The sequence below is a fragment of the Momordica charantia genome (genome assembly GCF_013281855.1).
Source record: "Momordica charantia cultivar OHB3-1 chromosome 9 unlocalized genomic scaffold, Mcharantia_2.0 BLBB01000009.1, whole genome shotgun sequence".
In the NCBI taxonomy this organism is placed as follows: Eukaryota; Viridiplantae; Streptophyta; class Magnoliopsida; order Cucurbitales; family Cucurbitaceae; genus Momordica; species Momordica charantia.
Window position 1 is genome coordinate 12,481,909 of NW_028275167.1, and position 13,955 is coordinate 12,495,863.

A 13,955-nucleotide genomic window follows, 5' to 3' on the forward strand; every position below is an offset into this window, starting at 1 on the left:
CTCCTTCGTTGTGAGGATAGAGAATAGGCCCTCACTCTTTGTCACTTAAAGGATTGGTATCAAGTGGGAGATACCCAACTCAAATTCTTGGCATGGAATGATCTTGATCCTTCCTCTCCTCCCCCGGTCCCTTCATATGGAGGATGGATAAAAATCCGCAACCTTCCCCTTAATCTCTGGGACAACACGACATTGCGCCATATTGGGGATTCATGTGGAGGTTACATCGAAACTTCAAAAAAAACTTTGTCAAGACTTGATTTGATGGAGGCTACTATAAGAATAAAGACCAATCCGTTTGGCTTTATCCCTGGGGAAGTTTGGATCACCACCCTCTCTTCTCTACATTTGAGGGTACAAATCGACCCTTTCTATAAGGCTGAACAATATTTGAGCTTCTCTGCCGGAATCCATGGAGCCTTACCGGTCGGAATAGCCTCCGTTCAACAATCTGGGACAAACTCAGAGGGGCTGCTGGGACCTTGCCCAAAACTTTCCTTTTTGGAGAAAGGTAACTTTTCAAACCTTGAAAGATCCTCTGAAACATCCCCTCATCGTACCCGCCCTGACACACAGGACTCACAAAGCCCATCAAAATCACCTTTGCGCTGCAACACCTCGAGCTCCGCGACCTTAACTGGCACCCATGCATCCTTTGCCTTCCCTGCCGTTGACAATCAACACCTCTCACCTTCCCAAGGACCTGTCACACACCAGTACCTTTGCTTAACACTGATCACGGCTGTACCTCGAATGACAACCCACGCTCGTACACTCAACCTCTCACCTCTCTCTCTCTCTACTCCAGAACCTACCCACTTCCACCACACCCCCCCTAAACCCCATCCCTCACCCCGCCCTCCTCATAGAAGGCCCAAAAATAGCCGTTAATTTCACTGAAAAGGAAACCTACCTTGCAGTGGGCAAAAAACACTCTACAAACCCCCCGACCTTCACTCTGACTCTGACCAATGTGTTTCTAGCCCCTACCCCCTCTCCACTGAGCCCCCCTCCCCTGTTTTCTCTTCCCACATTATTGAAGACACTGCTACTCGTCCCTTTGCCACAAACGAAACAGACTCTGCCCCTCACCTGTTTGACCCTACCATACATCCCTCGTCGTACCTACAGGTGGTTGTTCCTTGGCTCAACACCATGGGCATGGGCATTTTTCCTATACCCACAAAGGTCTCCAAGAAAGCAGCGACAAATCGGAAAGAATACAAGGGCATTAGAGAACTTGCTGGGCTCTCCTCCTCCGTTAATTACGAGAAGCGTCAATCTAAGCAGGGTGGGCTATCCTCTGTTAGATGATTTTCATCTCTTGGAACGTTCGGGGCCTTGGCTCTTGGAATAAACGAGCCTTGATTAAGTCCCTCATCAACAAACACAACCCCACCATTGTCATCCTACAAGAAACTAAGTTGGATATGGTTGATCGTCTCACTATAAAGTCACTGTGGAGCTCCCGCGACATTGGACGGACTTCTCTCGATGCCTCGGCCACATCAGGAGGTATCGTGATCATGTGGAACGACCCTTCTTTTTATGTGTCAGATGTCACAATAGGTCTTTACACTCTTACTATCCTTCTCACTTTGTTTGACGGTTCTAAGTTCTGGTTGACAGGAGTATACGACCCTACAAAAACAGAGGAAAAACCAACTTTCTGGAGAGAGCTATCAGACCTCTCTTTCCTCTGCACCGACTCCTAGCTTTTGGGAAGTGATTTTAATTCTATCAGATGGACACACGAGAATTCATCATATCGCAGGCCAACCAGGAATATGCACCATTTCAACACTTATATTGAATCAGCCGGTCTGCAAAATCTCCCCCTTTCTAACGACTTATACACGTGGTCAGACTACAGGGACCCTCCTACCCTCACTTTGATAGACAGGTTTTTGGCCACTAATGATTTTCAGTCGAAATTTCAGAATGTGACTGTCAAAAGGCTGAGCCGCCCCACATCCGATCACTTCCCTCTTCATCTGTCTTTCGGCATGACAAAATGAGGTCCCACACCCTTCAGATTCGAAAATGCTTGGCTGCAACACCACTCCTTCCCTGCTTTGATCGAATATTGGTGGAAGAACACTCCCCTTAGAGGCTGGCCAGGTCATGGTTTCACTATGAAACTGAAAGGGTTAAAGGCAGTGATCAAAATTTGGAGCAAAACAACCTTTGGTAATATAGCACAACAAAAGCATCATCTCACTTCAGAGCTAGCTATTTTGGATGACTTAGAAGAGGAGGGGCTCTTGAACACTGTACAAAGCATCCAGCGGAAATCTATCAAAACACATCTCCTTGAGGTGGCTGCGAAAGAAGAGATTCTTTGGCTTCAAAGGTGCAAAACTAAATGGCTTCATGAGGGGGACAACAACACATCTTTCTTCCACCGTATTGTAGCATCGAAGAGACGAAAGAACACCATCACTGAAATTCTTTCCATGAATGATATGAGCCTTTTTGAAGAAAATGACATCGAAAAAGAATTTCTCTCTTTTTTTGACAGGTTATACTCTAAAAGTGGGGGACAAAGATTCCTCCCATATCCCCTGGATTGGAGTCCCATCAACCAACAACAAAGCACTGGCCTTGAAACCCCCTTCACTGAAGAAGAAATTTGGAATGCTATGAAAGATTTAGGATCTAACAAATCCCCTGGACCGGACGGCTTTACTGCAGAATTCTACAAAAAGTTTTGGAACACCCTCAAAGACGACATTTTGAGAGTGTTCCAAGAATTTTTTAAGAATGGGATTATCAACGCAAGCCTCAACGAGACGAATATATGCCTCATCCCCAAGAAGATTTTTCGCCCTATAAGCCTCATCTCATGCTTATACAAGATCATAGCAAGAGTTCTTTCCGAGAGACTCAAGCGAGTACTGCCATACACTATCACTGATGCCCAATCAGCCTTCGTGGCTGAGAGACAAATCCTTCATGCATCGCTGATTGCTAACGAGCTTATTGAGGATTGTGAAAGGAAGGAAAAAAAAGGAGTTGTCATCAAACTGGATAATGAAAAGGCTTTCGATAGTGTTGATTGGGAATTCCTTGACACTGTGTTAGAGGCTAAAGGGTTTGGACACACGTGGAGGAAGTGGATCCACAGCTGTATCTCCTCTGCAAATTTCTCTATAATTATAAACGGCCGCCCGAGAGGAAAAATCATTGCAACAAGAGGCCTCTGGCAGGTGATCCTTTATCTCCCTTTCTCTTCATCTTGATTGCTGATGTTTTTAGTCGCCTCATGTCACAGGCAGCCAGCAGAAACCACATAAAGGGTTTTGACCTTGGAGACAATTCTCTGAACATCCATCATCTTCAATTCGCAGACGACACCATACTTTTCTCCACTTTTGAGGACTCCTCCTTCACCAACATGTTCAACATCAGCCGTTTATTTGAGGAGGCATCCGGGCTCAAAATCAACCACCAAAAATCTGAGATTTTGGGAATTAATATGGAGGACAGTGAGCTCTCTACCCTTGCAACTAAATTCAATTGCAAAATGAGAGGTTGGCCTACTCTTTACCTCGGTCTTCCCCTTCACGGAAAGTCCAAAACCCTTCCTTTTTGGGACCCTATGATAGAGAAGGTTAAGAAAAGACTGCATTCATGGAAAAACTCTTTCATCTCCAAAGGAGGTAGACACACGCTCATCCAGGCTACTCTTACAAACCTCCCTACTTACTACCTTTCACTGTTTCCGCTTCCACCCAAAGTAGCCAACATTTTAAACAGCTTATTTAGAAACTTTCTTTGGAAGGGCACAAAGAACTCATCTGGGATGAACTTGATCAAATGGGACATTGCACAACAACCACTGCTAGAGGGGGATTGGGTATGCCCAACATGAAACAGAAAAGCAAAGCCCTTCTTGCAAAATGGATCTGGAGATACATCAAAGAAAAGCAGGCTTTGTGGCATAAATTGATTGTTTCTAAATATGGTTGCTCATCCTGGTCCCATAAGCCAAACAAAAACATCACTCCGCGCTGGAAAAGGGCTTTGGAAAGGGATCCTCAAAACACAGAAGCTGGTGTTTGATAGACTAAGCTACAAAATTGGTGACGGGAAGGATACACCCTTTTGGACTGTACCATGGTTGGACAACGAACCACTGGAACATCACTATCCCCTTCTTTTTGCCTTATCTTTGAAAAAAGAGGCTGCTGTTCGAGATCTCTGGACAGCAGAAAACAATAGCTGGAATTTACGATTAAGAAGGAACCTAAAGGATGCTGAATTTTCAGAATGGGCAGCCCTCTCACACAAGCTCTCCACTATCAACTTTTCTACAGGCAGACTCTCTAACATGGAAATTAGAAACAAATGGCATCTTCTCTACCCTCTCTCTTATTAACGATCTCTCACGGCCTTGCACGAATACCCCACAGCGATTGTACGAGGGCATTTGGAGAGACACTTATCCTAAAAAAGTGAAAATTTTCCTTTGGGAGCTTAGCCATCGTGCTATCAACACCGGTGAAAAGCTTCAAAGGAGAATGCCCTACATGGCTCTCTCTCCCCACTGGTGTGTGATGTGTAAATCAAACAACGAGACCCAACAACACCTCTTTATAAATTGTCACTTTGCAACAAACTTTTGGAACTGCATCCTAAGCACTTTTGGGTGGACCACTGCACTACCGAATGATCCTCCCCTCCTTCTCGAAGTTACCCTTACAGGACACCCCTTCAAAAAGGAAAAGACAATTCTTTGGCAAAACTTCATGAGAGCTTTTCTTTGGAACCTTTGGAGAGAACGAAATCAACGTATCTTCACAAACAAAACTCTCCCCTTTGATATTTTTTTTGAAGCTATAGTATTCACAGTCATTACTTGGTGTAAATCCTCCCCTATGTTTCATTACTATAGCTACACTTCCCTCTTAGCAAATTGGAAGTGGTTTATGTAATCCCTTAATTTGAGGCTTTTGTAATTTCATACATCAATGAAATTGTTTCTTACACAAAAAAAAAAAAAAAAAAAAAAATCTTGGGGAAGGGTTCTCCTAAGAAGCATGGACATGGACACGAGATACGACGACACATCAACTTTTAAAAATGTAGGATAGGGACATGTCGGGGGCATGTTCTTTTTTTAAGATAACATATGCATATGTATTGGCGACATAGTATGCTTCTAGATCAATTAACTACACAAATTGAATAAAACAAAATCAAATGTGCTCAATAGTACAAAATTTGAAGAACAGCCGTCATTGAAGCCATGGGAGGCGAAGCACTGAGCGGCAGGGGACTTTTATTCTTTGCAAGACAAATTAGGGCTGGGTTTTATTTAAAAATTACACTTTCTTCTTTTAAAAAAGAAATTAGGATAGGAGGCTTACTTTTAACATGGGTTTGGCTGGGCTTTCATTTTTTTTTAAATAGCCTACATTTTCTTTGAGTTTCTTAGATAGGCGTGTCGACGGTGTGTCAGAGCCATGTCCAATAATAAAAATAAGACATGCTTTTCGCGTGTCAAAAACGTGTAACATGAACATACCTCCTAGGGTCCCACGCCACCTATTCAAGTAGAAAAGAAACCCTCACCTTGCAAGTTGACTTGACGAAAGTTCAAGAGCAAGAAGTGTAGCCAATGCACCACCCAAACTGTGACCTGTAACATAAACATGCCATTTGACTGGTGGCTCACCACAATCATCTCTGCAAGAAACGGAAAGATAGTCAGAGAATGCAGAAAAGAGTTTCAAGTTGATAAGACATCTTGATTTGTGAATATATCATAGAAACAATCGATTGTGTTTTTCCAAGAGAATCTCAAGTAAAGCTGAAAAATAGAAGTTAACAAATTTAAAGTAGGTAAATAAATATATTTTTTTGGCCTTCGAAGAATCAAGTTTCCCGAGACTGGAGTGTCACTATGAAATGATGTATTGAGCTTACAGCCATCGTGTCAAAATCCAAAACTCTTAAGTGTAATTCCAACATCACCCCATGTACCCAGATCACAACACTTAGTTCCGGTCACATATCATATTCCTTCTACATGTAACGAATCAAATACAAGGTCTGTCTTTTTAAAGACCTCTAGTTGTAGGTTCTGTTGTTGAAAGATAAGAGATGTTGTGCTTGCATCAATCTTCTCCCTATAAAATGTTTGTCCTATGATGAACAACTGAATGATAAGTTATAGCAATTGCAGCCTTATTATGGCAATAAACTCATATATGTGTATTTTGGAAAAAGCTTCAACAGTTCTATTATCCTTTTAATTCATATACAATAAAAAGTTCTATGGGCTAAAACTCTCGGGGATTTTAGAATAATTGATTTTAGAAAAAGAGATTTAATGATAATTAATTTTGTGAAAGATTAAAGTGATTTTTATATAATTATTTTAACGTTTGTACACACTTTTTCAAGTGATTTTATATAATTAAAAATAATTTTGAATGATTAATACTTAAAGTTTAAAGAGAGAATTAGCCAAGATATTTAGTGAGAGAAATGTTAGAGATGTAGAGACTAAGGTTGGAGAGAATCCAATGTTCTCTTCTCATTATTAAAGTCTATATATATAGACAAATATACAAGGTTGACCTAATCCTATAAGGAGAAGGTAAAGGACAAATTAATATTAATATAAGAATATAAAATATACTAATATCTATACTCTAACACTCCCCCTCAAGTTGGTGCATATATGTTAATCATGCCCAACTTGTTAGACAAATAATCTATTCGTGCTTCATTCTACTTGTGTTCTGTGATTTTTCATATCATTGGGATCACCTCAGAAGTTATGATTGATTTCTTCTCAGCCATAACAAACAAACGAACTTATTTGAATAAAACGACAGAACCAGACCAAACCAAATCAGATCGAATCGAACTTGAACCTGATGAACCAAACCACTTGAAACCAAACCGGTTGAACTGGACCACTTGAACCGGATCAGGTATTTTCTAGAACCAAAAACCCTAAGTGCTACCCCACGACAACCAGAGGGGCAAAGGCGATTGGCGGTGACGGAAGCGCACGGCAACTAGCGGCGACGAAGGTGCGAAGAACGGCGAGACGAAACCCACGAATAGCAATTGGAAAACAATTGGCAAATCAGCAAACGGCGGCGGCGGTGGTCGGCGGTGGTCGGTGGTCGGCGGTGGTGTTAGATAGCAATAAACAAAACCCTAAGGGACAATCAAATAAGTTCAAAACCCTAATGGCCACACAAACCCTAATGCACATCAAAACCCTAACGGGCATCAAACCCTAACGGGCATCAAAACCCTAACGGGCACAAAACCCTAATGGGCATCAAAACCCTAATGGGTACAAAACCCTAATGGGCATCAAAACCCTAATGGGCACAAAACCTAGAGCTCTGATACCATGTAGAGACTAAGGTTGGAGAGAATCCAATGTTCTCTTCTCATTATTAAAGTCTATATATAGACAAATATACAAGGTTGACCTAATCCTATAAGGAGAAGGTAAAGGACAAATTAATATTAATATAAGAATATAAAATATACTAATATCTATACTCTAACAAGAGAGAAAAGAAACTTAGAGACAAATTTTAGACACAGAAATAAACTTAGAAGGAAACTAAAAATTTTTAGACAAATTAGAGAGAATAAACAAAATTAAAGATAAATAAAGCTAGAGAATGACAAAAATAATAGAGAAGGTAAAAAATTCAACAAACATGAATAGAAAGACAATTGTGAAAATTAAAACGGTTAATTGATAAAGAAAAATAGTTCTTTTCTTATTAACTTTAAAGAGTTATACTGTTAATTGATAAAGAAAATAATTCTTTTCTTATCAATTTTAAAGAGTTGATAATATAAATAGGAGCTACAAAGAAAAAAGAAAAACAAAACTTCGTCTATTAGAATAAGGAAATACCTATCCATCAGAACAAGGAAACCCTAACTTATTTAAACCTAAATACAATATGAAATAAAATATAATTTAACACTCCCCTCAAGTTGGTGAATGAATATTCTCCCTTCCCAGCTTATTAACCAAATGCGCTAAAATGTTGTTGTTCAATCCTTTCGTAAGGATATCTGCTATTTGATTATTTGTTGGTACAAATGGAGTACATATGAGCCCGCTGTCTAATTTCTCTTTTATGAAGTGTCTGTCAACCTCAACATGCTTTGTTCAGTTATGTTGAATTGGATTATGTGCAATACCGACAGCATACTTACTATGATAGTAAAGTTTCATATGACATTCCCATGGAATCTTCAAATCTTTTAAATGAAAATAATCTTTATCCCGAATAATTCTTAGATTCCCAATGTCATTGCTCTAAATTCTACTTCTGAATTCAATCTTGCAACCACATTTTGTTTTTTACTTCTCCATGTCACTAAGTTTCCACCTAGAAAGTACAATAGTCAGAAGTTGATTTCCTATCGTCTATCGATCCTACATAATATGCATCTGTATAAACTTCTAGATTGAGTTTCTCGCCTTTGTTGAACAACAATCCTCTTCAATGGATTTTTTCAAATAGCGAGGTATCAAATGCACTGCTTGAAGATGAATTTCTTTTGGACTATGCATAAATTGACTTACCACTCCTATAGCATACGCAGTATCTGGTCTTGTATGAGAGAGATATATTAATTTTCCAACTAACCTTTGGTGAGTTTCCGTATTTATTAGAGGACTCTCTTCAGCTGCACATAATCTATGATTTTGATCAATCAGGGTTGTCATTGATCTGCTACCAAACATTCCTATTTCAAATAGTAAGTCAATCACATATTTCTGCTCTGATAAGGAATATGGCCTCTTTTGATATCAAATATTTGTGCATCATCTTTTACTTTGGAATAAGTTTGCTTCATTATTTCCCATATGTCTTTTGCAGTCTCAAGAAACATACAAGTATCACTAACGGTCGGAGTCATCAAATTCCATAACCAAGACATGATCATTGAATCTTCTTCATCCCACACATCAAACTTTTGGGTCCTTTCTTAATAATGTGGTTCAATTTCCTTTTCCTTTCAAGAACATTCAAACAAGTTGAGAGCATTTTAAATAATTTTTTCCATCCAACCTATAACTAGGGTGAATGTATTGTAGATCTCCCGTGGAAGATTTGTTAATTTCTTCCATAATAGTTGTTAGACTATATATTAGTATATTTTATATTCTTGTATTAATATTAATTTGTCCTTTACCTTCTCCTAATAGGATTAGGTCAACCTTGTATATTTGTCTATATATATAGACTTTAATAATGAGAATACATCACATTGGATTCTCTCCAACCTTAGTCTTTACATGGTATCAGAGCCCTAGGTTTCTTCTAAAATTTTTGTGCCCATTAGGGTTATGATGCCCATTAGGGTTTTGTGCCCATTAGGGTTTTGTCCCTTAGGGTTTTGTTTATTGCAATCCAACACAACTCACTACGACCACCGCCGCCGCCGCCGCCGACCACCACCGCCACTGCCGCCGGCCACCACCGCCGCCGACCACCACCGCCGCCGCCAACCGTCGCCGTTTGCTGATTCGCAAATGCTGCTATTTTCCAATTGCTATTCGTGGGGTTCGTCTGGCCGTCCTTCGCACCTTCGTCGCCGTCAGTCGCCGTGCGCTTCCGTCACTGCCAATCGCCTTTGCCCCTCTGGTTGTCGTGGGATAGCACATAGGGTTTCTGGTTTCAGAAAACACTTGATTCGGTTCAAGCGGTCCAGTTCAACCGGTTTGGTTTCTAGTGGTTTGGTTCATCCGGTTCAAGTTCGGTTCGGTCTGGTTCGTCACATTCCGGTTCGATTTGGTTGATTTATACCGGTTTTGGTCCGGTTCGTTTGTTTCAGTTCAATTGGTTTGGTTCACTTGGCTCTGTTCAATTGGTTTGGTTCGATTCCCTTTCCTCCTTCAGATTTAGTTTGGTCTGTTTCACTGCAGTTTTTGTTTGTGTCCATATTGTTGAAGTTATGATTGAGAAGAAATTAATGGTAACGATTTCTGCGGAAGAGTTTGCTAAATTCCAACAGTATCAAGAGTCATTGATGGCATCATCCTCTAAACCAATCATTGTCATTGCTGATTCAGGTAATACCAATAAATGTCTTATTTCCTCCACGTCAAAATGGGTCATTGACTCTGGTGCTACGAATCATATGTCAGGTAACCCCAATTTATTTGCTACCTTTTCACCATCTACATCTTTACCTGATGTTACAATAGCGGATGGCAATTCTTGGCTCTGGCACAGTTCATCTCTCCAAAACTCTTTCATTGATCTCTGTTTCAAATTTGCCACAATTTTCTTTTAATTTGATCTCTGTCAGTAAACTTACTCGTGATCTCAATTGTCGTGTCTTATTCTTTCCTAGTTATTGCTTATTTCAGGATCTTACAACGAAGAAGACTACTGGTAAAGGGCGTGAATCTAATGGCCTCTACACGTTTGATACACAAATACCTACAGCCACCGTTTGCACTCGAGTGCCAACTCCCTTCGAAGAACATTGTCGTTTGGGTCATCCATCTCTCTCCGTGTTAAAAAGTCTCCGTCCTCATTTCATAGTCTGCATTCTTTAGATTGTAAGTCATGTCAATTTGCTAAGTTTCATCGTCTCAGTTCCTATCCTAGAGTCAATACACGAGCTAATGCTCTTTTTGAATTAATCCATTCTGATGTTTGGGGTCCTTGTCTTATTGAGTCCAAAAATGGATTTCGGTATTTTGTTACTTTTGTCGATGATTTCTCTCGTGTAACTTGGTTATATTTGATGAAACATCGTTCTGAGTTACTTTCTCATTGAGTTGCTTTCTCATTTTCGTAACTTTCATCCTGAAATTCGAACTCAATTTGGTGGCTCTCTTAAAGTTCTACAGATTGATAATGCTAAGGAATATTTTTCTGGTGCTCTTAGCTCCTATTTAAGTGAACATGGTATTATTCATCAATCCTCGTGTGTTGATACTCCGTCTTAAAATGGAGTTGCAGAAAGGAAAAATAGACATATTCTCGAAACAGCAAGGGCCTTAATGTTTCAAATGCATGTTCCAAAATACTTTTGGGCTGATGCTGTTTCGACGACTTACTTCTTGATTAATTGCATGCCTTCGTCAATTCTTAAGGGTGGAATACCTTATCGTACTTTGTGCCTACGCAACCTTATTTCCTATTAAACCTAAAATATTTGGTTGCACTTGTTTCGTTCGGGATGTTCGCCTCCAGCTCACCAAATTAGACCCTACGTCATTGAAATGCATTTTCCTTGGTTACTCTCGTGTTCAAAAAGGGTATCGATGTTATTGTCCTGATCTCAATAGATATCTTGTCTCTCCTGACGTTATGTTCTTTGAAAATACTCCTTTTTCATCGTCCTTGAGTACCAGTCAGAGCGAGCAGTCCCATGAAGATGATACCTTTCTTGTCTATTCTATTGTCTCTACTTCTACTGAAGAACTTCCTAGCAATACATCTTCCTCTGCGCCTGATCCTTCTCTCCGCACTATTACTCAAGTTTATTCTCATCGGCAACCTCCTACGGACTCATGCCCTATACCAGCAGCTTTTTTGCCTGTGGATCCAGGAACGAGTGATGACCTTCCTATTGCCCTTCGAAAAGGTAAGCGTAAGTGTACTCATCCTGTTTCTTCTTTTGTTTCATATAACAATTTATCATCATCTACTTGTTCGTTTATTGCATCCCTTAAATCTGTATCTATTCCTAAAACTGTTCATGAAGCTTTGTCTCATCCTGGTTGGCGGGCTTCTATGTTGGAGGAGATGCCTACCTTAGATGACAATGGTACTTGGGATTTAGTGTCTCTCCTTCAGGAAAGAAACCTATCGATTGTAAATGGGTGTTTGCTGTTAAAGTTCATCCGGATGGATCAATTGCCCGTTTGAAAGCTCGCCTTGTTGCTAAAGGATATGCGCAGACTTACGGAATTGATTATTCTGATACTTTTTCTCTGGGTTCCTAAATTGGCTTCTGTCAGGTTATTCATTTCATTGGCATCTATTCACCACTGTCCCTTGCATCAGCTTGATATTAAAAATGCATTCCTCCATGGTGATCTTCGAGAAGAAGTTTATATAGATCAACCACCAGGTTTTGTTGCTCAGGGGGAGAATGGAAAGGTATGTCGCCTTCGTAAATCCTTATATAGGTTGAAACAAAGTCCGCGAACATGGTTTGGAAAATTCAGTCAGGTGATTGAGAATTTTGGAATGAAGAAGAGTAAGTCAGATCATTCTGTTTTTTATAAAATATCTGAGTCTGGTGTTATCTTACTAGTTGTACATGTTGATGATATTGTGATTATTGGTAATGATTCATCAGGCATACTATCACTCAAGTCTTTTCTTCATAGTCAATTTCATACTAAAGATTTGGGAATGTTGAAATATTTCTTAGGAATTGAAGTAACAAGGAGCAAGAAAGGGATCCTTTTGTCACAAAGAAAGTATGTACTTGACTTGTTAATTGAAACAGGAAAGTTAGCTGCTAAGTCGCTTAGTACCCCAATGATACCTAATTTACAACTTACAAAGTAAGGGGAGTTATTGAAAGATCCTGAGAAAGTATAGGAGATTAGTAGGCAAGCTGAATTATCTTACAGTTACGAGGCCAGACATAGCTTATCCAGTCAGTATTATGAGTCAGTTTATGAGTTCTCCTACGACTGACCATTGGATCCCATTGGAACATATTCTATGTTATTTGAAAGGTGCTCCTGGACGTGGCTTGTTATATAAAAATCATGGTCATCTTAATATTGAATGTTTTTCAGATGCTAATTGGGCAGGTTCTAAGGAAGATAGAAGATCAACCTCGAGATATTGTGTATTTGTCGGAGGTAATTTAGTTTCTTGGAAAAGTAAGAAACAAAACGTGGTGTCGCGTTCGAGTGCTGAATCAGAATATAGAGCTATGACACAGTCGGTGTGTGAATTAGTATGGATACATCAGCTTCTGACTAAATTGGGATTTGGCATCACCACTCCAATGAAACTTTGGTGTGATAATCAAGCAGCTCTTCATATCGCATCTAATCCAGTATTTCATAAACGAACCAAACACATTGAAGTTGATTGTCATATGTACGTGAGAAAATACAGCAAGGATTGATGGTACAGGGTATGTGAAGACTGGAGATCAGCTAGGAGATATCTTTACTAAAGCATTGAATGGAGCACGAATAGATTATTTGTCTAACAAGTTGGGCATGATTAACATATATGCAGCAACTTGAGGGGGAGTGTTAGAGTATATATTAGTATATTTTATATTCTTGTATTAATATTAATTTGTCATTTACCTTCTCCTTATAGGATTAGGTCAACCTTGTATATTTGTCTATATATATATAGACTTTAATAATGAGAATACATCACATTGGATTCTCTCCAACCTTAGTCTCTACAATAGTTTTTTGGGAGTTTTGGTGGAGTCCGTCGTTGATTAGAGAAAGCTAAAAAATAACTTGAAATAAATTGAGTTGAACAGAACCGGCGAAACAAAATAAAACTAAACCAAAAAGAAGCTGAACCGAACCAAATTATATTGAACCGGGCTGGAAAATGAACCCGGCCAAAAGTGAACCGATCGGAACCAAAAATTATGAACCAAACCAACAATTATCTAGATTTCACTTCAGAAACCCTAGCAGCCACGCGAAACAAAAAAGCTTTCCAAGCTTTCCCAAAGTCGACGAAGACTGCAATGATGAGGGATATTACTTTTGGAACGAAGAATCCAACGACAGCCACACGAATGGCTAACGACGGCGGCACTTCTGACGGTGACTCCCACGACTGAACAACTGACGGCGAACACGAAATCAATGGCCTCAGTGTTGAATAGCGACAATCGAACAACTGCGGGCGGCGATGCATACTTCGAACACTGTGGCAGTGGCGTTTGAACAATGGTGGCGGCAGCGTTTAAATAGTAGCAGTGGTGACGTC

General features: G+C 39.9%; 1 protein-coding gene across 2 annotated transcripts in view; it reads right to left on the reverse strand.

Moving 5' to 3' along the window:
- Window positions 1–13,955, reverse strand: part of LOC111022292 (putative triglyceride lipase) — a 47,300-nt gene that overhangs the window by 13,163 nt on the left and 20,182 nt on the right. For both annotated transcript variants that reach the window (XM_088116953.1, XM_022299460.2), the window contains one exon: window positions 5,578–5,691. In XM_088116953.1, the coding sequence (XP_087973079.1) occupies window positions 5,578–5,691 (114 nt within the window). The remainder of the gene's footprint in view (window positions 1–5,577; window positions 5,692–13,955) is intronic.